This window comes from Haematobia irritans, chromosome 5, assembly GCF_050003625.1.
Source record: "Haematobia irritans isolate KBUSLIRL chromosome 5, ASM5000362v1, whole genome shotgun sequence".
Classification (NCBI taxonomy): Eukaryota; Metazoa; Arthropoda; class Insecta; order Diptera; family Muscidae; genus Haematobia; species Haematobia irritans.
In genome coordinates, this window is record NC_134401.1 from 147,626,207 (window position 1) to 147,653,473 (window position 27,267).

General features: G+C 25.9%; 1 protein-coding gene across 2 annotated transcripts in view; it reads right to left on the reverse strand.

The window, feature by feature from the left end:
* Positions 1–27,267, reverse strand: part of Shrm (shroom) — a 338,013-nt gene that overhangs the window by 123,919 nt on the left and 186,827 nt on the right. The window contains exon 1 of one of the 2 annotated variants that reach the window (XM_075312932.1): positions 13,184–15,019. The exons of the other annotated variant lie outside the window; for it this stretch is intronic. Coding sequence (XP_075169047.1) covers positions 13,184–13,215 — 32 coding nt within the window. The 5' untranslated portion in view covers positions 13,216–15,019. Of the gene's footprint in view, positions 1–13,183; positions 15,020–27,267 lie in introns of those variants that run through there. 2 annotated transcript variants of the gene reach the window in all.

The following is a 27,267-nucleotide window of genomic DNA, read 5'->3' on the forward strand; positions in this document are numbered from 1 at the left end:
CCTCCACCACCACCACCATCATCATCATCATCGTCGTCGTCTTGGTTGTTATTTTCTTCATCAGCATTTTTATATATGTTTTTAAAGTATGGACTTTATATGTAGCATTTTTTCTTCTTTGTTGATAAATGAAAACAAAGGAAAATAACTTTTTCTTGTTTTTCTTTATTTCTGCTTTTAGGGGTAATTGTTGCTGCAGTTGTTATCTCTATCTTGGCTTGAAATTCTGATGGTTTTGTTTTTCTTTATAAAAAAAAACAACATAACTGAAGAAAAAAAAACATTACAAATAAGTACTTAATGTAACGTACATACCCATATTAAATGAGCTTTTTGTTACTGTATTTTATGTTCTCCTCTTGGCGGAATTGAACTTTTAAACCATGGTATGATAGAGGCCAAAACATCAGTTATGCCGTCATTGGAAGGTAACACACACAACGCTCGAGGGGGAAAAAAGAGTTTATTAACCCGCTTCTAACCCGTATAGAGCAACTATATGAATATCCCAAGAACAGATTATGTTTAAAACAAATTGTACCGCAAACAAGTACTTTTGTAAATAAGAAAATAAATACAAAATATTTAGATGGGGAGGAGGACATGGAACTAGCGAAGAACGGCTGTAAAATGGTAACATTAAGATAAGAAAATTTTAGACGAAAAAATATTTCGTTAGGATTGGAAACTAAAGGCCTTAATGAAATCCTATAGATTTCAAATTTTTTGCCTAATTTCCCTAAGAAATTTGGACAAATTTTTCTTTAGAAATTAAATTTTGACAAAATTTCCGATAAAAATGAAATTTTGACAACAATTTTCTATAGAAATGAAATTTTTACAAAATTTCCTATAAAAATGAATTTTTCACAAAATTTCCTACAGAAATGGAATTTTTACAAATTTTTCTGCAGAAATAGAAGTTTGACAAAAATTTCTATAGAAATGGAATTTTGACAAAATTTCCTACAGAAATGGAATTTTAACAAAATTTCCGATAAAAATGAAATTTTGACAAAAATTTTCTATAGAAATTAAATTTTGACAAAATATCAGATAAAAATTAAATTTTGACAAAAATTTTCTATAGCACTGAAATATTGACAAAATTTCCGATAAAAATGAAATTTTGACAAAATTTCCTACAAAAATGGACTTCTGCAGAAATAGAAGTTTGACAAAATTTTGCAAGGAAATAAAATTTTGACAAAATTTTCTATGGAAATAAAATTTTGACAAAATTTCATATAGAAATGAATTTTTTATGAAATTAAATTTTGACAACATTTTTTATGAAACGAAATTTTGAAAAAATTTTTTATGAAATGAAATTTTGACAAAATTTTTCTACAGAAATGAAATTTTGACAAAATTTCCTATAGAAATGAAATTTTGACAAAAATTCCTAAGAAATCAAATTTTGACAAAATTTCTTATAAAAATGAAATTTTCTATATCACTGAAATGTTTATTTCCTGTAGAAATAAAATTTTGGCAAAATTTCCTATAGAAATGAAATTTTGAGAAAATTTCCTCTTGAAGTGAAGTTTTGACAAAAGAGAAGAAATTATATTTTAACAAAATTCCCGATAAAAATGAAAAATTTTTTATAGCACTGAAATTTTGATAAAATTTTCTATAGAAATGACATTTTTACGAAATTTCCTACAGAAATAAAATTTTCCAAAATTTTCTATATAAATGGAATTTTGACAAAATTTCCTACAGAAATGGAATTTTGACAAAATTTCCTACAGAAATGGAATTTTGACAAAATTTCCTACAGAAATAGAATTTTGACAAAATTTCCTACAGAAATGGAACTTTTACAAAATTTTCTGTAGAAATGAAATTTTGACAAAATTTCCTGTAGAAATGAAATTTTGACAAAATTTTCTACAGAAATGAAATTTTGACAAAATTTCCAACATAAATGGAATTTTTACAAAATTTTCTGTAGAAATGAAATTTTAACAAAATTTCCTGTAGAAATGAAATTTTGACAAAATGTCCTATAAAATTGAATTTTAACAAAATTTCCGATAAAAATGAAATTGTGACAAAAATTTTCTATAGCACTGCAACTTTGACAGAATTTTCTACAGAAATGTAACTTTGACAAAATTTCCTACAGAAATGGAATTTTTGCAAAATTTTCTATAGAAATGAAATTTTGACAAAATTTCCGCTAAAAGTGAAATTTTGACAAAAATTTCCTATAGAAATGAAATTTTGACAAACTTTCCTGTACAAAGGAAATTTTGACAAAAACGAAATGAAATTTTGACAAAATTTCATATAGAAATGATGTTTTTTTACAAAATTTTTTATGAAAAGAAATTTTGACAAAATTTTTTATGAAATGAAATTTTGACAAAATTTTTCTACAGAAATGAAATTTTGACAAAATTTCCTATACAAATGAAATTTTGACAAAATTTCCTATAGAAATCAAATTTTGACAAAATTTCCTATAAAAATCAAGTTTTGACAATATTTCCTTTGAGTACTGTGTACTTCCATTGCAAAGGCCCTTTACGACCCCTATTGATCTCTTAATTGTACCTAGCTCTATCCACCGGCAGATAGGCGTAGAAACCAACTTCAAATTCTGAATTAGAAAATTTGTATCCCCACACATATGGATATGCATGCTTGATGACTTTCCAGGCCAGCACATCATAAGTCTTCAACTGTGGAATGTAGAGTGGATAATTTTCTTTTGTGACATATAAAAAAATTGTCTCAGTATAACTACGAGTATGGGAGTTTTTTTCTTAATGTAAAATAACTTAATTTAAATGAAATAAATTTCCATTTGTTCTTTTGGCCGTCATGACAATTTCCTAATTGTTTATTCTTGGCACATAGATTACTCGGTCGAATCCAACCTATCTACAATAACCATAACATCTTTATAGCCAGGTCACAAAACAAATAATTTACTTTATTAGATTAGAACACGTCCGAAAGGGCTCCGAATGAACAGACATTCTTCTTTTGTTTTAGGGCAACATTCCTTTGTAATTTCATCATAAGTGGCCCTCCATACATAAATGTTTACATGAAATCAAATCAAGGTTAATAAAGTGTAAATAGCACTTTATTTTAGAGTTTTTGTTTTTTTTGTTCGCCGTGATAAATTTAAAATGCCAACAAAAGTTTTTATGTATGGTGTGATAGAAAGATGCTTTGCTTGCATTTTAATTGAGTGTTGGAAGAATTTTTGTTAATTATGTTACATTTTGTATTTGAAAGTTCAAGTCTAAAGTGTTGAAAGGAATATGAAAAAAAAACTTTAAGAACATTAAAGTAAAATATAAACTAGAATGCCTTTTAATGTAAAAAAAATATAAATAAAAACGAGGATCATGTGAAATGATTGGTAAAAATGAAAAAAAAAATTAATTCTTAAATTCTATAGGAGCTTTTAAAATAAAATTTCATTTCTATAAGAAATTTAATTTCTTTAGGAAATTTTGTCAACATTTAATTTCCTTAGGAAATTTTGTCAAAATTTAATTTCTTTAAGATATTTTCTCAAAATTTCATATATATGGGAAATTTTGCCACAATTTCATTTCTATAAGAAATTTTCTCAAAATTTCATTTCTAAGGGAATTTTGTCAAAATTTTGTTCCTGTCAGAAATTTTGTCAACATTTTTTTATAGGAACTTTTCTAAAAATTTCATTTCTATAGAAAATTTCCAAAAATTTCATTTCTATGGGAAATTTTGTCAAAATTTCATTTCTATAGAAAATTTCCAAAAATTTTACGTCTATAGTAAATTTTGTCAAAATTTCATTTCTATAGGCAATTTTGTCAAAATTTCATTTCTATAGGAAATGTTATCAAAATTTCATTCTATAGGAAATTTTGTCAAAATTTCGTTTCTATAGAAAATTTTGTCAAAATTTCATTTCTACAGGAAATTGTGTCAAAATTTCATTTCGACAGGAAATTTTGTCAAAATTTCATTTCTACAGGAAATTTTGTTAAAATTTCATTTCTACAGGAAATTTTGTTAAAATTTCATTTCTACAGGAAATTTTGTAAAAATTTCATTTCTATAGGGGAAATTGTGTCAAAATTTCATTTTTATAGGAAAGTGTGTTAAAACTTCATTTCTATAAGACATTTTTCAAAATTTAATTTCTTTAGGAAATTTTGTCAAAATTTAATTTCTGTAGGAAATTTAGTCAAAATTTAATTTCTTTAAGACATTTTCTCAAAATTTCATATGTATGGGAAATTGTGTCACAATTGAATTTCTGTAGAAAAAATTTTTCAAAATTTCATTTCTATGGGAAAGTTTGTCAAAATTTAATTTCTATACGAAATTTTCTGTTCTATAGGAAGTTTTGTCATTTCATTGGGATTTTTGTCAACATTTCATTTGCGATAGGACAGTTTGTAAAAATTTCATTTTTATAGGAAATTTTGTCAAAATTTAATTTCATTAGGATTTTTGTCAACATTTTATTTGCGATAGGACAGTTTGTTAAAATTTCATTTCTATAGGATATTTTGTCAAAATTTAATTTCTATAGGATATTTTGTCAAAATTTCATTTCTATAGGATATTTTGTCAAAATTTCTTTTCTATAGAAAATTTTGTAAAAATTCCATTTCTGTAGGAAATTTTGTCAAAATTTCATTTCTATAGGGGAAATTTTATCAAAATTTCATTTCTACAGCAAATTTTGTCAAAATTTCATTTCTACAGGAAATTTTGTCAAAATTTCATTTCTATAGGAAATTTTGTCAAAATTTCATTTCTACAGGAAATTTTGTTAAAATGTCATTTCCATAGGGGAAATTTTGTCAATATTTCAGTGCTATAGAAAATTTTTGTCAAAATTTCATTTTTATAGGAAAGATTGTTAAAACTTCATTGCTATAAGAAATTTTGTCAAAATTTAATTTCTTTAGGAAATTTTGTCAAAATTTAATTTTTTTAGGAAATTTTGTCAAAATTGAATTTCTTTAAGATATTTTCTCAAAATTTCATATACATGGGAAAATTTGTCACAATTTCATTACTATAAGAAATTTTCTCAAAATTTCATTTCTAAGGGAATTTTGTCAAAATTTTGTTTCTATCAGAAATTTTGACAACATTTTTTTATAGGAAATTTTCTACAAAATTCATTTTATAGAAAAATATTTAAAAATTTCATTTCTATGGAAAATTTTATCAAAATGTAATTTCTATAGGAAATTTCCAAAAGTTTCACGTCTATAGTAAATTTTGTCAAAATTTCATTTCTATATTAAATTTTGTCAAAATTTCATTCTTATAAGAAATTTTCTAAAAATTTAATTTTTATACGTTTTTTTTTTAATTTCATTTCTATAGATTTTTTTTTCAAAACTTTATTCCTATAAGAATTTTTTTTTCAAAATTTCATTTCTATAGGAAATTTTCTAAAAAATCACTTCTATAAGAAATTTTCTCTAAATTTCATTTCCGTAGGAAATTTTGTCAAAATTTAATTTATATAGAAAATGTTGTCAAAATTTAATTCCTATAGGCAATGTTTTCAAAATTTTATTTCTATAGAACATTTTTTTCAAATTTTATTTCTATAAGAAATTTTCTAAAAATTTAATTTCTATAGGATGTTTATTTTTTTTATTTTTTTTAATTTCATTTCTATAGGAAAGTGTTTCCAAATTTCATTTCTATAGGAAATTTTGTAAAAATTTCATTTCCGAAGGAAATTTTCTGCAAAAATTTCATTTTGATAGAAATCTTGTCAATATTTCATTTCTATAGTAAATTTTGTCAAAATGTTATTTCTATAGGAAATTTTCTAAAAATTTAATTTCCATACGATTTTTTTTTTTAATTTTATTTCTATAGGATTTTTTTTTCAAAACTTCATTCCTATAAAAATGTTTCTTAAAATTTCATTTCTATATGAAATTTTCTAAAAATTTAATTTTTATAGGAAATTTTCTCAAAATTTCATTTCTATAGGAAATTATGTCAAAATTTCATTTCTGTAGGAAATTTCACAAAAGATTCAATTTCTATAGGCAATTTTGTCACAATTTCATTGCTATAGGAAATTTTGTCACATTTTCATTGCTGTAGGCATTTTTGTAAAACATTTTGACAAAAGTTCATTCCTGTAAGATTTTTTGTCAACATTTCATTTCTGTAGAAATTTTTCTCAAAATTTCATTTTTATAGGAAATTTTCTCAAAATTTCATTTCTAGCTCCTCAGATTTTTGTCAAAATACAATTTCTATGGGAAATTTTGTCCACATAGGAAATTTTGGTAAAATTTCATTTCTATAAATTTTGTTCATATCCATAGGGAAATTTTTCAAAATTGCATTTCTATAGAATTTTCTGAAAGTTTAAATTTTGTCCAAACATTTTTCCCAATCGGAAATTGTATCAAAATTTCATTTGTATAGGATATTTTCTAAAAATTCCATTCCTTTACGGAATTTTGACGAAATTCCATTCTTTACGGAATATTATGAAAATTTTAATTTTATTGAAAATTTTCTCTAAATTTAATTCTATAGGATACTTTCTATTATTTACCTATAAGAAATTTTTTCAAAATTTATAAAAATTGAAAATTTTATCAAAATTTAATTTTTATAGGAAATTTTGTCAAAATTTCATTTCTAGGAAATTTTGTCAAAATTCCATTTCTAGCCCTTCAGGGATATCAGTGTAATTTATGTAATTTTTTTCCAGAATTAAAATCCATAAATTTAACTATACCAATTACGAGACAGAAAATGCCATACGAAACACGCGTCATATATGTATGAATTTCACGAAAAAAACAAAAAAACCTAAAAAGTCTTCGATAATAAAAATGCTCTAGAAAAAAACTTAAAGTGTTAATTGATGCCAATAATAACAATGATCGTGATTTTCAATAAATATTTATATGGCAAATATAAACACTCCGCCTAGTATGTAGACAGATGGACGGACAGACAGAAAACTTAAAACTAGATTGGCATTCAATTTGGTTATTTTACACAGGGGAGGACAATGAGAAAAAGGTCTAATTTATGCGTGTTATGAACACTATTGCCCAATAAAATAAAATATTGTTTTTGTTGCTGTTGCGTATATTACAACATTGATTTTTAATTAAAATGTTATTGAAATAGAATTAGACGAGTAATGGCCTCTCTTTCGGTGTGGATAATTGGCGTTGATGAAAGTTTCCTGTAAATTGAAATGTAAAAAAAAAAACAACAACAAAATCCAGTAATAAGAATTTTCCATAAATTTTCCAATCAACAAAAAAAAAGAGGGTACATTTTTCAATTTCCTAGAATACAAATAAACCCCCATGTTTTCTTTTATCAGCCATAATACCCATAATTCTCCTCATTGCATGATTGACTTATTGGGCATAAAGATAGGGTTAATGATAATTTTAAACTGTTTTTTATTCGATTTTCGCTCTACATTCAATTGTAAATACTAGATTTAATTGCTTAATTTATTGTGATCGTTTTTTTTTGAGCTTGAAAGAGGCAATAGCGCTTATAACTGCAATACAATAAAATTCTTTGTTCTCCAATGGTACACGTGGAAAAATTTGGTAATTGTGAAATAAAGTTTTTTTATTATAAAAAACAATTTTGAATTTAATATGAAAATGTTAATAAAAAAATTTTATATTAAAATAAAGTATTAAATATTATTTTAATAAAGATTTTTATATTAAAATAAAAAAAAGCAAGGTCTTGCTAAAATTCCGATAAAATAGTAATTTATAAATTTGAAGATTTTTTATTTAAAATCAAAAAATATTTGTAGATTAAAATAAAAAACAAGAAAAAAATTTAAATTATTTCTATAAGTCCTATAAAATAGTCATTGGAAATTGGGATGTTCATTTTAGTTTTTATTTATTTAAAAAAATATATATTCATATTTCCTATTATTATTTTACCGGAATTTTAGCATGTTATACATTTTCCGTGCAAAAGAAATAATTTTAAAATTTTTTTTTCTAATTTTTTTATTTCAATAGCAATTTTTTGGAATTGGAATTTTTTGGAAAATGTATATATTCTCAGAGAAAGGGAAATAATTTTACCTTATATTCATTTTTTTTGTAATATAAAAATATCAAATAAAATAATATTTAATAATTTATTTTAATATATAATTTTCTGTTACTATTTTTCGCAATTTTATGAAATTCTATATGTGCAGAGAAAAAAGAAAATTATTGTAATTTTTTTCTAATTTTTAATTTGATTATATTTAATCTTAAATATTTGCTTTTCATTTATAAACCTAAGAAAAAATAAAGTATTTTAGAAAAATTATTTATTTTAATAGTTTTTGCTTTGCATTTTTTTAATTTCTTTTTAATTCTTAATCTTTTTAATTTCACTTTAATTTGCAATATTTTTTTTTTGTTACATTTATTGCCTTTTACCATTAAATTTCTCTTGGTGTATCGAAAAGAAATCTTTTGCTTGGGACAATTTTTCATGTTAAGCCGCTTTGACTTCACTTACCCGATCGAGCAATGAATCACAGACATTAGATTCTTGAGACTAAGGAAACATTTGTCATTTTCTTGATTTGTAAGTGAGTAGTGCGGTGAAGTATCCAATTAGTGATGAAAAAAGGCAATAAATTTTAATTAAAACTTTTAAATATTCAGACTCTTTCCGGTTAAAAGTTTCTAGACTGTTTTCTAATACAAAAACATATGTAGCAAAAAATATTTAAATTATTTGATGACGACAAAAAAAGAATATGCTAAAGAAAATAAGGCCTACGACTTGTATATACAGTGAAAACTCTCAAATTTAGACACTCTGAAAAGTGGACAGATAAAAATTCGCCTACGTTAAGTGGATACCTCCAGAATTTGGACAAAATTAAGGCGACTATGGCTAACCATTTCTGAGAGTTTCAACTGTTATCATATTTTTTAAGAACAAGAAAATAGAAATCATAATAAACACTTCGAAGATCCTTGTAAAAAAAGGCACGAGAAAATTTCTCAGATTAATTTAATTTACAACTCAACTCTTTTATTATATTTCAAATTACAAATAAATTTGATTTCAAGTGGGATTTTTTTATATGGCAACCGCATCAATGATACAAAATTAAATAATTGACTCAAAGTCATAAATCATAGAAGCACCACAAATTATCTTATCATCCAAGATAATTAATATATTTCTATATAAATCTATGCCCTACTTAATAACAATTCCTAAGAAATTGTGACACAAGCATAAAATTAGTAGAAAGTTATGATTACGGTACTAAGATCTTAGTTTATAAACTGATTAACTGATAGAGTTAACACAGGCAGAAAATCACCAAAATTACCCAGCAAAATAGACGTCGCCAAAAAAGTAATGATAATGTTCTTTTTGGATCCGGAAGTGGTGCAAAATTGACGCAGAAGCGATGTATTTAACATGGGCTTGTCATAGGACGGAAGTCCTCCATTTCAACGGCCGTTGCACTGAATTTGGATCACTTCTTTCCTTTGGAAGAACTTCCAAATTTTTTGCTGGGTAATTGATCATATAGAAACTTTTACAATTTAATTTGAATAAATTTAATTGATAGAAAATGGAAAAATATTAATTTTTAACCGACAATTCTGCTCAAATTAGGACAATTTTAATGCAGTTTAGCAGAATAAGGACTTCTGTTACACAGAAAAATATTAATATTGTCTTCAATTACAATTAGTTGATACGATTATTTCTTAATTAAAATTTCTTCATTTATAGAGGAAATCTTGTCAAAATTTCATTTCTATAAGAATTTTTTTTCAAAATTTCATTTCTATAGGAAATTTTCGCCAAATTTCATTTCTATAGGAAGTTTTCTAAAAGTTTCATTTATATAAGAACATTTTCTCAAAATTTCATTTTTACAGGAAATTTTTCAAATTTTTATTTCTATAGGAAAATTTTCTCAAAATTTCATTCCTATAAGAAATTTTCTCAAATTTTCATTGCTATAGAAAATATTCTCAATATTTCAGTTCTATATGAAATTTTGTCAAAATTTCATTTCTATAGGCAATTTTGTCAAAATTTTATTTCTTTAAGAAATTTTGTCAGCATTTTATTTCTTTAGGAAATTTTGTCAAAATTTCAGTTCTATAGAACATTTTCTTAAAATTTCATTTCTATTAGAATTTTTCTCAAAATTTTATTTCTGTTGGAAATTTTCGACAAATTTCATTTCTATAGGAAGTTTTCTAAAAGTTTCATTTATATAAGAAAATTCTCTCAAAATTTCATTTCTACAGGAAATTTTGTCAAAATTTTATTTCTATAGGAAAATTTTCTCAAAATTTCATTCCTATAAGAAATTTTCCCAAATTTCCATTGCTATAGAAAATATTCCCAATATTTCATTTCTATAGGAAGTTTTGTCAAAATTTCATTTCTATAGTCAATTTTGTCAAAATTGTATTTCTTTAAGAAATTTTGTCAACATTTTATTTCTTTAGGAAATTTTGTCAAAATTTAATTTCTATAGAAAATTTTCTCAAAATTTCATTTCTATAGAACATTTTCTTGAAATTTCATTTCTATAAGAATTTTTCTCAAAATTTTATTTCTATACGAAGTTTCATTTATACAAGAAAATTCTCTCAAAATTTCATTTCTACAGGAAATTTTGTCAAAATTTTATTTCTATAGGAAAATTTTCTCAAAATTTCATTCCAATGAGAAAATTTCCAAAATGTTCATTGCTATAGAAAATATTCTCAATATTTCACTTCTATAGTAAATTTTGTCAAAATTTCATTTCTATAGGAAATTTTCTCAAAATTGTATTTCTATAGAAATTTTTCTCAAAATTTCATTGCTAAGAAAATTTTCTCAAAATTTCATTTCTATAGAAAATGTTCTCAATATTTCATTTTTATAGTACTTTTTTTTGAAAATTTCATTTCTATAGGAAATTTTGTCAAAAGTTTCATTGCTATAGAAAAATTCCTCAAAATTTCATTTCTAAAGAAAATGTTCTCAATATTTAATTTTTATAGTACTTTTTTTTTTTGAAAATTTCATTTCTATAGGAAATTTTGTCAAAATTTCATTTCTACAGGAAATTTTCTCAAAATTTCATTTCTATAGAAAATTTTGTCAAAATTTCATTTTTATAGGAAATTTTTCTCAAAATTTCATTTCTATAGGAAAATTTTTAAAAGTTCACTTCTATAGGAAATTTTCTCAAAATGTCATTTCTAGAGAACATTTTCCCAATATTTCATTTCTATAGGAAATTTTCTCAAAATTTCATTAATTTTTGTGATTGGTTTTTGGTTTAATTAAAAAGTTATTTTAATCAATTAAATTTTCAATTGAATTTAGTTTTTTTTTTATTTCAATAAAATTTTAATTGGAAAAATTTCGGTAATATTTTGTCCTCGGCACCTTATAATAATATCCTGGCTTCGCCTCTGCATCCAATGATCACCTCCCAAAATTATTCATTGAGAATCCTTTTTTTTTCATTTCCAACTACTTTCCTTTCTACTGTCTTTATCCTTGAAAATCTAACATCTTGAAAATAATAATCCCTCAAACTTCTTTCATAACATTTGCATTGTATGCTGAACATCTTAAAGAAAATCTTGAAAGATTTTAAAACCATATAGTTAAAGAGTGTACATTTTCACAAATTACATTTCACATAGAAAACTATCCCTTATTTTATTGTGAATTTACAAGTCAGGTAGCTTGAAATATAGAAAGAAAAAAAAAAAAACATTGCATGTTCACCCCCTATTACTTTCTTCAGTCGAGCGTTAAACCCAAATGCGTAGTTGCAATGCAAACACAGGGACACAAACTACCCCTAAACATTATAGTTAAAACTAATTTTTGTAAATTGTAGTTTATTGGTCTTTTGTTATGGCAGTATGGGGTTGGGAAAAACCGCCCCTTATATGCACATGATATTCGGGATTTCACTAAGGAAGTTCGTCATTGTAGAAACTCAATAGCCCAGTTGGTAGTTATTCGCAAAAGTATTCAAAAAATTGTTTTGATGTTATTCAGCTACAAAATCATTTCAAGAAAAACCCATATTTGAATGAATTTTAAAAAATCTAATAAAACTTTGTGGGTGTTTCATTATAATCTTATTTTCTTGTGCCATAACCACATATGAAATTCTCACTATGCTCTCTATGCAAGTGCAGTACTATACATCATGAAATATGACCCGTGCCTTATGAACACATGTGTGTTTGTTTGGGTTCTTTGAAATTGACCAGTGTCAAAAATATGTCCGTCTTGCTTTTCAAAACATTGTTTGCTGCCGAATTGACTTTTGCCTATCTGGGAATAAATAAAAAACACTTGTTTTCTCACCTTTTTGTCATGAGACAAGAAATAGGATACAGGGACAAATTTAGTAATGAATGCGTTATGTCCTTGATATAAGAAACTAAAACAAAAAATCTTGTCAAAATTTCAGTTGCCATAGGAAATTTTCTAAAAATTTCATATCTATGGGAAATTTTTAAAAAAATCATTTCTATGGGATTTTTTTTTAATTTCGTTTCTATAGGAAATTTTGCTAAAATTTCATTATTCTCAAAAAAAAAAAAATTGTTGTCAAGATTTCAAACAAAATTTTGTTAAATTTTCATTTCTATGGGAAATTATGTCAAAATTTCATTTCTACATATTTTTAAAAATTTAATTTCTATTAAAATTTTCCTTTAAAAATGTCATTTGTATGGAAACTTTTCTAAATGTTTAATATTATAAATTTCCTAAAACTTTAATTTTTATAAGAAATTCTATCAAAATTGTATTTCTGTAGCAAAATTTTGCCAAATTTTACTTTATATAGGAAATTATGAAAATTTGAAATAAAAATTCACCTTGTTTCTCGCTCTTTGGTGGGTGTGTATAATTTTTAAGCCCCTAAAGCAAGGTGCAAATGTTCCCATATCTCTTGACTAATATGTACTCAATATTATCGATAAGAGGGTAATGTGTGGTGAGGTGAGTGTAATTATTGGCGACAGATGTTTATTTACACAATTGCCAGTAATACACACACACCTATACACTTGTATTAACATAGTCCCGGCTCTTACTCTCAATGTTATGATTGTTTAGCCTAGAGGGATATATAAGGTTATTGTTGTTGTATTGCTATTATATTTACCTTCTAATACGAAATTTCCCACCGAACACCATTTTTAATTGATGTACGGTATCCACTATCGAGTAATCCAACTTGACTAAGTTTGTCTTGTTATTGTTGTTGGTGATGCAGCTTTATTCCTTTTTCGATCAAAATAGACGATGGACACTTTTCTTTGTAAAAAATATTGTATGTGATGGCGCCCGACAAAGTCAATGGAGTAGTATGAGGTAAAAATCTTCAAATGTTTGTGGTGAAAGAAAGAGAGAGGGGTAGGAGGTGGTGATGCTTAAGACTGCGGATTTGATAAAGGAATTGCGTTGTTTGTCCCAAACACAAAAAATCAAGTTTATTGCTGTGCGAGAGCCCAGAGCATTGATTGTAAGATTTTGCAAGGAGCCAAGAGTGGGGATCTGATAGAGTTTAATAGGCTTTTATTTATGTATTTGTTGTTGCCAATGTTGCTGAGTTAAAGAAATCACAAACAATTTCACTTCACAATCACACGCGAAATAAAAAACAAAAACAAGTCAAACTAAATACGTCGCCTCCTAGAGCTTAGCTCATTGCACTTTTTTTGTTATTGCTTTACTTAAAACCCGTGCGAGAGAGAGCATGGGACAAGGGAAAAAGGAAAGCCTAGTGGGGCCAAGAGGCTGGTTTTCTTTGTAGACCTGGCTTGTTATTGCCTTGCCGTGGATATGTCAACTTTGGTTAAAGATGCTGCAAAGCGGTTTGATAAACTCGACAAGCTTTTCTTTTCCGCGTTTTGTTGTTGCGTGGTGCGTCTGTTTTTTTTTTTTTTTGCTGGCCGGTGGTGGTAATGGTTTGCTTTTCTAGCCTTTTTTGTATTTTTCTTGCTATGTGTTAATGTTTTTATTTTCTTTTTTGTATTTTTTTTCTTTTCTCACACACTACAATGTTTACTCGTTGTTTTTTTTCGGAATTTTTTCTCTAAGTCATGACAAAATGACCTAAATTTTGGTCATATGTTTTTTGGTGTTGTTGTCGTTGTTGCCGTTTTTGACCACTATTACTGTGAGGCATTGTTTGTTAGATCTTCAAGCATGGCTATTAGACCAACAATAGAGATAGTTTGGTTGGAATTTTTGTTTTGGTGGTAATGATGATTGGTGTGTGACAAATTTAATTGGGCTTAAACATGCACTTGAATAATGGTTGGATTTGTTTTTGAATTTTTAAATAATTGAGGGTGGTGTGGTGGGGTGTATTTATAGAGAAAATGTTATGGCAACGTTTTATTGGACACACACAAGCCAAAAGACAATAATAGCTTTTGATATCAAAAAATTATTAAATTGCAATTTCAATTCACTTTTATGCAATAATTTAGCTCCTTTAAACTTGTATAATATTTGAAAAAATTCATATAATTTTTTTCAATATCTTATGAAATTCTTTTTAGGTTCTTTTTTTTTTTCTTAAAACCAAGTAAAAAATCCACCAGTTAATCTTTTTTAATTTATTTTATTTCTATATTAGCATTTAGTTTTGCTCACTCAGCATGTTTTGCGTTTATATTGTTTTGTTTTTTCATTCATTTCTTCATTTTATTTAATATTCCATATATTTTTTTTCACTTTCTGTTTTGTTTTCTAAAACTTCAAATTTGTTGCTATGTTTTTTTTGTGATTCGATTATTTATTCATATTCATTTAAACTTGCACAAAACCAAAGTGTATTATTTTTTTTTGTTCGTATTTCGTTTGCTATGATCTCTGTACGCGGCGTAACCGTATTATGGTAACGAGAAGAAGAAACAAAAACTTCACTGTGAGGTAAAAACGCCGCTTTTACTTAACTCGTGCGTCTTAACCGTTCAAACTCACATGAAATTTTAAAACCAGTTGTTGTCTGTCATACCAGCCAAGCCATAATCATCCAGCCATGGGCAACAACAAAATACAGAGAGAGAGAGAGTAAACAAACACTTCATTGCTCTTGTTCTCTTACATCTTCAATATACTCTCTTTCGATTTGCAAGGTTTTCTATCAGAGATGAGTTGTGTGTGGTGTGGTACTTTTTTTTCGTACAAAGCTTATAATAACAACACAAACTATACAGTGGTCCTAACCTATATAGAACTCATCTTTGGATGTAAGGAAATTTAACTTGAACTGGGGAAATTTTACAAGAACATTAAAAACAGGAGCTAGGAGGTAATGAAAATGTTTTTTTTTTGTTTTTCGATCTATATTTTCAAATAAATACAAATGTTTTGTTTAAAAAATTAGTTTTATTCACGCCATCGCTACAACGTTGAATATGAACGTTCAAAGGAAATGCCTGAATATGAATGTTTGGTAGTGAAACATAATACATGGGTTATGGGTTCAATTCCAGTATCGACCGAACACCGCAATGTTTTTGTTTTAGCAATGGATTATAATTTTGGTGATATTTCTGATATTTCGCAATGTGAAATCCCGTTGGAACTCAGCTATAAAAAAGTGGTGCGATATCTTTGAGCTAAACATAGAAACTAATTGTGACATCACAATGGACTGAAACTAGCTTAATTTGATTCAAAAATTTTAAATTTAAAATATGATTAATAAAATGTTATATGAAATTTAAATCCCCTGATTAACGACTATTAAATAGTGCCTTTCGATTATAATTTCTGCTCAATCATAAGGAACATTCTTTTAAAAGGTTTGACCTTGTGTAGGTAAGAGGGTCATATAGGTTAGGTTAGGTATAGTGGCAGCCCGATATTTCAGACTCACTTAAACTATTCAGTCCATTGTGATACCACAGTGGTGAACTTCTCTCTTATCGCTGAGTGCTGCTCGATTCTATGTTAAGCTCAATGACAAGGGACCTCCTTTTTATAGCCGAGTCCGAACGGCGTTCCATGTTGCAGTGAAACCACTTAGAGAAGCTTTTAAACCCTCAGCAATGTCACCAGCATAATCCACCGCTGAAAAACTTTTTGGTGTTTGGTCGAAACTGGGTTTGAACCCACGACCCTGTGTATACAAGGCGGGCATGCTAACCATTGCACCACGTTGGGTTATATAGCTTTCCAGCTGGAATGGTTTAAAACTTCATTAGCTATATCTGCATAGAGATTTACTCAAACATATATGACCATATGCAAAACACTTTAATGACAAGGATTTTCTATGGTAAAAGTAGGCTTGAAGTTTTCTTTAATTTTTGTTTTGTTTATGAGGGATATTGTATACTTTACCTGGACCATATTCGCAATTTATTGTATCAAGAAATTTCGATCTTACCTGAAATGAAAAAGAAATAGAACATATTCCATTAAAGAACTTTAAAAATCAGTTAAATGAAGAACAAAACATTTTAAATTTAAAATACAATTATTCTTTCTACTATATCCTATTAACTCTGATTTTTATGTAGCTTAGACTTTAACTGCCAGTTAGCAGAAAATAAATTACAAATATCTTCTCTCCCGTTAACTTTAACTGGAAAATTCCCTAACTAGCGTATGGAACAAGGTATGTCCATAGCATGGTTTAAAATTTCGTTAGCTAACGTAGCACTAACGGAGCTTCATGAAAATGGTGGTGGAAAATAATACAGTTCGAATAACGTCTACTACAGTGGGCAAAAAGTAAAGTGAATTTATTTGTTAAAAGAAAGATTTTTATTCATTATTTTAAATCAATTTCATCTCCTTCAAATGAATCCCCCAAACAAAGGGGGTATCCAAGGACTTCTTTCTAGTCTGCCAAATAGTCACTTTCAACTCGAAATTCCCTCCCCCGGAATAGTTTCTTGAGATTTGGGAAGAAGATGCCACTAGAAGCCAAATGTGGCCAATAAGGAACGATATTGCATGAATTTTAGACGAAATGATCACGAAGAAAAGAGTACAGTGTCAGACGGCGCATCGAAGCTTTCACCCTAGATTTGAAACTTTCAGACAAATCGGAGAATAATGTCGGTGTCTAGAAGCTGAATAAGACAAATCGGGAGAGTGGTCTGTATGGATATACATAAATTTGTAGAAAAAAAAACAAATAGCCATAGATTTCCAATTTCATGAAAATCAGAAGTCAAATAGGGAGATCTGTTTTTGGGGGGGTTTGTCCGACCTCCTTATCTGATAAATGATATGGAGTCTATACCAAAACTTTGGCCGATACACACCCTACTCGGCATACCGATTTGTGGGCCACAAACATCTCTAGATCTCAAATTTCAAAACGAAAGGGGTGAAAAATGCGATACCTAGAAGCCCAAGAAGTCAAATCGAGAGATTGGTCCACACCACACCATATTCGACATAACTGCACCCTTCGCACAGATCATGAACGGTGTGCACGTTTCAAAACGATGCGTTCATGAAAGTGAATCAACACACATATGGTGTCAAATGGAGAAAAGAAGGTCCCAATCTGAGACCGAGTATATGACACCATGCGTTGTCATAATCTGAAAATCTGCTACCGTGACTCGAACCTGATTTGTCTGCTCCATACGTGTTAACAGTCGCATTGGCAAATTGCTCCACCGGAGTTAACATAAGAACATCCAACGAATATTTTAATACTTTCCATGGCCAAAGAAAAAGGAAAGCCGTTCATGAAATCCTAAACGCCCGTGGACGAAACGGTGAACATTCTATTTTGATTGTTCGTGAAAGTTTCCGTTTCATTTTGTTACCGTCCGTTCACGAATTTAGAATTTTATTTTTTTTTAGGAGATTTGTGGACAAAAAAACTATCTTTAGATGTCAAATTTCAAACAAAATGTATAAAAATGATGTGTCTAGAAGCCCAAGAAGTCAAACTGCGAAATCGAGTTATACCAGAACATGCACCCAGAGAAGAAATATGATCACCTCAAACATGTTTCAAGAGCACCATGTTACTTTTTAGAAGTTTAGGAAAATTAGAGTCATTTTTACAATTTTTCGACTAAGCAGTGGCGATTTAACAAGGAAAATGTTGGTATTTTGACCATTTTTGTCGAAATCAGAAAAACATATATATGGGAGCTATATCTAAATCTGAACCGATGTCAACCAAACTTGGCACGCTTAGGTACAATGCTAATTCTACTCCCTGTGCAAAATTTCAACTAAATCGGAGTTAAAAATTGGCCCCTGTGGTCATATGAGTGTAAATCGGGCGAAAGCTATATATGGGAGATATATCCAAATCTGAACCGATTTCAACCAAATTTGGCACGCATAGTTACAATGCTAATTCTACTCCCTATGCAAAATTTCAACTAAATCGGAGCAAAAAATTGGCCTCTGTGGGCAAATGAGTGTAAATCGGGTGAAAGCTACATATGGGAGCTATATCTAAATCTGAACCGATTTGGCTGATATTTTGCAAGTTTTTCGAGACTCATTTGAGGAAGATCGGTTGATATAAACGCCAATTATGACCAGATCGGTGAAAAATATATATGGCAGCTATATCTAAATCTGAACCGATTTTTTCCAAAATCAATAGGGATTGTCTTTAAGCCGAAACAGGACCCTATACCAAATTTTGGGACAATCGGAATAAAACTGCGAGCTGTACTTTGCACACAAAAATACATCAACAGACAGACAGACGGACATCGCTAAATCGACTCAGAATTTAATTCTAAGCCGATCCGTATACTAAAAGGTTGGTCTATGATTACTCCTTCTTGGCGTTACATACAAATGTACAAACTTATTATACCCTGTACCACAGTAGTGGTGAAGGGTATAAAAATCGGCTCGTGGGCACCGAAAACTATACTATATAAATATAACTGTTTGTCGAAACTATTATACCCCTTTCATCATCCTATGGTGGTAGCAATGGGTATCCTTGTATTAGGATACCCTATGCTACATTTGTCCCTAACCAATTTTGATTAGCATGAAAGAAACAATATTAAACAGAGAAGAAAACTTCAAGGATCTACAATTTTGTTTTTCCTGAATTTTTCAAACAAAATATGTTCCCATGATCAAATAAATATGAGCAATCTTTACACCTACTATTACCACACAAATTCCTTAGATAAACCGTCAGTTTATAATATTGTTTATAATTTGGGTAATATTCTCAATATATATTCAGGGAGCCATTGTGAGAAATCCTGAAGGGGAAATTGTAAATCAACTTCTAGCTTTTTGTTAAGTCATTTATACGATTTTGGTTACCATAAAATCTCGATTATTCGAATTTGAAGATTACAAAAAGTCGAAATACAAATTTCCGTAATAAAACCCCTAGTCCAACACTAATAAAGTACAAATTGCAATGTCCCATCACTATAATATGTGCGACATCTCGCGGGGTAATGAACACTAACTGGTTGTTGTCTTTACTAAAATAGAAACAGAGTTAGTACCAAACAAATTGTCAATATGAACTCGAACATAGTGCATACTTTTAGGCATACCGTATAACAAGATTTATAATGTGTTATACAGAGTCAAGACTACAATTTATTTATAGTGCATGTTGCTCTTGTAAATTTATTTAGTTGGTCACAAATTTACTGCCAGACTGATTATGTTAATAGGTTTTTACAATTGAAATTTTATACACAAATTAATGACATCGTAAATAGCTGTTAATTTTTTTTTGGCAATATAACCTTCAACAATTTATGTTGCCATTTTAAAAGTATGTGTTATGACCTGAGCTTATTAACAGATTTATAAGTGCATTAACAAAAAATACCGATAACACTTAACCGACATTTGTTTCACACCTTAGTTTTATTTTTTTTTTTAACAAAAATGTTTAACAGAAATCAAATTTACCTAAGAAGTATTTCAAAATTAACTCGATAAAAAAATCCAGTTAGAACCACAATTGGTCCATTACTTTAATTCAGGCCATAGCAGACATTTAAATGAAATCCAATTGTTGACTTCAGTTACTTTGGACAAGAGACCAACATGAACTCTGACCTCGTTGGTAATTTGAGCCGAGTATTTAAATTTGTTGAAGGTGGTCGATTTTGGGTTTTTGCCAAATGTTTGTGTCGATTGATATTTTTTCGTTTTTTGTTAAATGGTGATTGGTTTAAAGTGTAAAATTACCACCTTATTGATGGTGATCGTTTAGGGGGTTGACCACATTTTTCATAGGCAATTTGCTAAAGACTCTATTATTAAATTGAAATTATAGCCCAAAAAAATCTGCCAATGAGAATATTACCGAGATGTTGGTGTGACATTGAGGTTTTACTTAACATCGATTTTAAAGTTTTACCATTGCAGATTGTGTTATTTTTCTACAAAATCTAAAAGAAATATCGCATTACCAATGATAATTTGTATAATTTACGTTAACTGACAGTTTTGAAATTTGGCACAAAATAAGATTAAACACAAGGAGGAAAAACAACGCGATTGGGAATAGTCAATTGAAATTAAAAAATAAAATCCTATAGAAATTAAATTTCGAGAACATTTTCTATAGACATAAATTTTGAGAACATTTCCTATAAAATTAAATTTTGAAAAAAATTTACATATAAATGAAATTTTGACAAAATTTCCTATAGAAAAGAAATTTTGATAAAATTTCCCACAGAAAAGAAATTTTGACAAAATTTCCCATAGAAATGAAATTTTGACAAAATTTCCTATAGAAAAGAAATTTTGACAAAATTTCCCATAGAAATGAAATTTTCAAAAAAAAATCTATAGAAATGAAATTTTGCAAAATTTCCTATACAAATGAAATTTTGATAAAATTTCCTATAGAAATGAAATTTTGTCAACATTTCCTATGGGGATGAAATTTTGATAAAATTTCCTATAGAAATGAAATTTTGACAAAATTTCCTATAGAAAAGAAATTTTAACAAAATTTCCTATAGAAAAGAAATTTTCAAAATTTCCCATAGAAATGAAATTGTGACAAAATTTCCTTTAAAATAAAAATATGACAAAATTTCATATAAAACAAAATTAAAAAAAAAATTGTAAAAATGAAATTTTATTAAAATTTCCTATAGAAATGAAATTTTGACAAAATTTCCTATAGAAAAGAAATTTTGACAAAATTTCCCATAGAAAAGAAATTTTCAAAAAAAAAAAAAAAATATAGAAATGAAATTTTGACAAAATTTCCTTTAGAAAATAAATTTTGACAAAATTTCCTATAGAAAAGAAATTTTGACAAAATTTCCTATAGAAAAGAAGTTTTGACAAAATTTCGCATAGAAATGAAATTAAAAAAAAATACAGACATGAAATTTTGAGAAAATTTTCTATAGAAATGAAATTTTGACAAAATTTCCTATAGAAATGAAATTTTGACAAAATTTCCTATAGAAATAAATTTTTGAAAACATTTTCTATAAAAATGAAATTTGACAAAATTTCACATAGAAATGAAATTTTAACAAAATTTCTTATAGAAAAGAAATTTTGACAAAATTTCCTATAGAAATGGAATTTTGACAAAATTTCTTATAGAAAAGAAGTTTTGACAAAATTTCTCATAGAAATGAAATTTAAAAAAAAGAAAAAAAAATATAAAAATGAAATTTTGACAAAATTTCCTATAGAAATGAAATTTTGACAAAATTTCCTATAGAAAAGAAATTTTGACAAAATTTCCCATAGAAAAGAAATTTTCAAAAAAAAAAAAAAAATATAGAAATGAAATTTTGACAAAATTTCCTTTAGAAAATAAATTTTGACAAAATTTCCTATAGAAAAGAAATTTTGACAAAATTTCCTATAGAAAAGAAGTTTTGACAAAATTTCGCATAGAAATGAAATTAAAAAAAAATACAGACATGAAATTTTGAGAAAATTTTCTATAGAAATGAAATTTTGACAAAATTTCCTATAGAAATGAAATTTTGACAAAATTTCCTATAGAAATAAATTTTTGAAAACATTTTCTATAAAAATGAAATTTGACAAAATTTCACATAGAAATGAAATTTTAACAAAATTTCTTATAGAAAAGAAATTTTGACAAAATTTCCTATAGAAATGGAATTTTGACAAAATTTCTTATAGAAAAGAAGTTTTGACAAAATTTCTCATAGAAATGAAATTTAAAAAAAAGAAAAAAAAATATAAAAATGAAATTTTGACAAAATTTCCTATAGAAATGAAATTTTGACAAAATTTCCTATAGGGATGAAATTTTGACAAAATTTCCTATAGAAATGAAATGTTGACAAAATTTTTTATATAAATGAAATATTGATCAACTTTCCTATAGAAATGAAATATTGATCTACTTTTCTATAGAAATGAAATATTGACAAAATTTCCTATAGAAAAGAAGCTTTGACAAAATTTCCCATAGAAATGAAATTAAAAAAAAAAAAAAATAATAGAAATGAAATTTTGAGAAAATTTTCTACAGAAATGAAATTTTGATAAAATTTGCTATAGAGATGAAATTTTGAGAAAATTTCTAATGGAGATTAAAATTTTATACAATAGAGAAGAAATTTTGAGAAAATTTCCTATAGAGATGAAATTTTGAGAAAATTTCTTACGGAGATTAAAATTTTATACAATAGAGAAGAAATTTTGAGAAAATTTCCTATAGAGATGAAATTTTGAGAAAATTTCCTATAGAAATTAATTTTTGACAAAATTTTCTATAAAAATGAAATTTGACAAAATTTCCCATAGAAATGAAATTTTAACAAAATTTCCTAGAGAAAAAAAATTTTGACAAAATTTCCTATAGAAATGGGATTTTGACAAAATTTCTTATAGAAAAGAAGTTTTGACAAAATTTCTCATAGAAATTAAATTTAAAAAAAAAGAAAAAATTATAAAAATGAAATTTTGACAAAATTTCCTATAGAAAAGAAATTTTGACAAAATTTCCTATAGAAAAGAAATTTTGAAAAATTTCCAATAGAGAGAAAATTTTGACAAAATTTCCTATAGAAATGAAAGTTTCTTCAAATTTCCTATAGAAATGAAATTTTGACAAAATTTCCTATAGAAATGAAATTTTGAGAAACTTTCTTATAGAGATGAAATTTTGATCAAATTTCCTATAGAAATTAAATTTTGACAAAATTTCCTATAGAAATTACCTTTTGTTAAGTTTGTCTGTTTCATATTTTTGGAGTTTATCTACTGTCTGCTGATTTTGATAGCGTGTACCTCAATTTAAAATATCTCATTTTTAATTTGTGATCTAATTCTGTTTTTCGTATTTCAAAAGTAATTTACGAGACATTTCCAAATTATATTTGAAACGAAAAACAAAAACGCTCAAGAATGATTGAATTGGAATTGCATCAGAAGCTGTCATGCCGAAAAAGGTCGATTTAATGGTGATAATGCAGACCAAAATAAAAATTGAAACGAAACAATGGTATTTGTGAGAAAATTTGACCTAACTTCAATGTGAAAACAATGGTCAATTGAAATTAAACATTACTGCTCTCCATTTGCTACTCAAAATGATTTATTTTCAAATTCGCCAAGAAAAAAATTGGTCACAGTATCGATATAGTCTAGCAATCAAACTAGCCCCCGATGCCAAAAAAATTTACTGAGGTTAAATGTTAGTGGGTGTGTAAGTGTGAGGCAGTGGCGTGCGGCTTTTTGGTCTTTCATTTTTTTTGCAACGTTTTTTTTTTGTTTGTTTAATTTTTTGTATTATGATATAAAGGACAATTTTGGATTTTCCATAGGCTTGGCTGTTAACCAAAAATCAAATAACGAAAAAAAAATCAAAGTAAATGAACGCAACAAACAAAACTTGCCACTTAACCTAATTAGGGGAAAAAATAGCGATTTCTAAATTGTGGATGTCAAAAATGGGCGGCTTTGTGCTCTATTGTAATGACAAAATGATCAAGGTATATGCCATTATAGATATTCAAATGAATGTATGAAAAACAGTGGATTTGTTTAGGAACTATAACATACACAAATGGAAAAATTAATTTTTGACAAAAATTCGTATAGGAAGAAATTTTGATAAAATTTTGTACAGAAATACAATTTTCACCAAATTGTCATAGAAATTACAATTTTTGACAAAATGTTCTATAAAAATAAAATTTTGCTAAAATTTTTTAAAGAAAGAAAATTTTGAGAAAATTTCCTAATGAAATAAAATGCTGAGCAAATTGCCCATAGAAATGAAATTTTGAAAAAATTTTCTATAGGAAAATTTTAACAAAGTTTCCTATAGGAATGAAATTTTGACAAAATTTTCTATAGAAATAAAATTTTGACAAAATTTCTTCAGAATTTTTGTAAAAAATTTCATTCAGAAATGAATTTTTTAACAAATTTTTTTAAGAAATGAAAATTTGATAAAATTCTCTATAGAAATGAAATCTTGACAAAATTTCCGATAGAAATAAAATTTTGACAAAATTTCTTATAGAAATAAAATTTTGACAAAATTTCTTATAGAAATAAAATTTTGACAAAATTTTTCTATAGTAATGAAATTTTGAGAAAATTTGATATGAAATTTTGATAAAAATTTCCTATTCAAATGAAATCTTGACAAAGTTTCCTATAGAAATAAAATTTTGACAAAAATTTCTATAAAAAAAAATTTTTTGACAAAATTTTCAATAGAATTGAAATATTGACAACACTTCCTATGGAATTGAAATTTTGACAAAATTTTCTATAGAAATAAAATTGTGACAAAATTTTCTATAGACACAAAATGTTGACAAAATTTTCTATAGAAATAAAATTTTGACAAAATTTTCTATAAACAAAAATGTTGACAAAAATTTGCATAGAAACAAAATGTTGTCGAAATTTTCTATAAAAATAGGTATACAATTTTGCGAAATTTCCTATGGAAATAAAATGTTGATAAACTTTTCTATATAAATAAAATTTGACAAAATTTTTAGTAAAAATGAAATATAGACAAAATTTTCTGTAGAAATAAAATTTTGACAAAATTTCTTTTAGAAATGAACTTTTGATAAAATTACTTACAGAAATGAAATTTTGATACAATTTTCTATAGAAATAAAATTTGGATAAAATATTCTATAGAAATAAATTTTGACAAATTTTCAGAAAATATTTTATAGAAATAAAATTTGGATAAAATTTTCTATAGAAATAAAATTTGACAAAATTTTCTAGAGAAATGAAATTTTGACAAAATTTTCTATAGCGAATGGAATTTCGACAAAATTTCTTTGGAAATGAAAGTTAAACAAAATTTTCTATAGAAATGAATTTTCGGCAAAATTACCTATAGAAATAAAATTTGACAAAATTGCCTATGGAAATAAAATTTTGACAAAATTTCTATAAAATAAAATTTGACAAAATTTCCTATAGAAATAAAATTTTGACAAAATTTGCTATAGATCTAAAATTTTGACAAAATTTTCTATAATATAAAATTTGACAAATTTTTCAATAAAAATGAAATATTGACAAAATTTTCTATAGAAATAAAATTTTGACAAAATTGTCTATAGAAATGCAATTTTGACAAACTTTTCTATAGAAATAAAATTTTGACAAAATTTCGTCTAGAAATAAAATTTTGGTACAATTTTCTATAGAAATAAAATTTTGATAAAGTGTTCTATAGAAATAAGTTTTGACAAATTTTGTAAAATATTCTATAGAAATAAAATTTTAACAAAATTTTCTATAGAAATAAAATTTGACAAAATTTTCTAGAGAAATGAAATTTTGCAAAATTTTCTATAGCAAATGGAATTTCGAGAAAATTTCTTTGGAAATGATAGTTTAACAAAATTTTCTATAGAAATGAATTTTCGGCAAAATTACCTATAGAAATAAAATTTGACAAAATTTCTTATGGAAATAAAATTTTGACAAAATTTTCTATAAAAATAAAATTTAACAAAATTTTCTATAAAATTAAAATTTTGACAAAATTTGCTATAGATCTAAAATTTTGACAAAATTTCTATAGAAATAAAATTTTGACAAAATTTTCTATAGGAATAAAATTTCGACAAAGTTTTCTATAAGAATAAAATTTTGATAAAGTTTTCTGCAGGACTAAAATTTTGATAAAATATTCTATAGAAAAAATTTAATAAGATCTTCTATAGAAATACAATTTTGACAAAAATTTCAATAGAAATAAAATTTTGACAAAATTTTCTATAGAAATAAAATTTTGACAAAAATTTCAAAAAAAAATGTTGACAAAATTTTTAATAAAAACAAAATTTTGACAAAATTTTCTATAAAAATAAAATTTTGACCAAATTTTCTATAGAAATAAAATTTTGGACAAAATTTTCCATGGAAACAAAATTTTGACAAAATTTTCTATAAAAATAAAATTTTGACAAAATTTTCTATAAAAATAAAATTTTGACAACATTTTCTATAGAAATAAAATTTTGAAAAAATTTTTCTGTAGAAATAAAATTTTGACAAAATTTTCTATAGAAATACAATTTTGACGAAATTTTCTAATAAACTAAAATTTTGACAAAATTTTCTATAGAAGTAACTTTGTGACAACATTTTCTATAGAAATAACTTTGTGACAACATTTTCTATAGAAGTAAAATTTTGACAAAATTTTCTATAGAAATAAAATTTTGACAAAATTTTTTATAGAAATAAAATTTTGAAAAAATTTTCTATAGAAATAAAATTTTGACAAAATTTTCTATAAGAATAAAATTTTGACAAAGTTTTCTGCAGGACTAAAATGTTGATAAAATATTCTATAGAAAAAAATTTAATAAAAATTTCTATTGAAATAATATTTGGACAAATTTTTCTATAAAAATACAATTTTGACAAAAAAAAAGATGTTGACAAAATTTTCCATAGAAACAAAATTTTGACAAAATTTTCTATTGAAATAATATTTGGACAAAATTTTCTATAGAAATACAATTTTGACAAAAATTTCAATAGAAATAAAATTTTGACAAAATTTTCTATAGAAATAAAATTTTTACAACATTTTCAAAAAAAAAAAAAAAACAAAATTTTCTATAGAAATACAATTTTGACAAAAATTTCAATAGAAATAAAATTTAGACAAAATTTTCTATAGAAAAAAAAATTGACAAAATTAGATAGAATAGAAATACATACATATAGAAATACAATTTTGACAAAATTTTCTAATGAAATAAAATTTTGACAAAATTTTCTATAGAAATT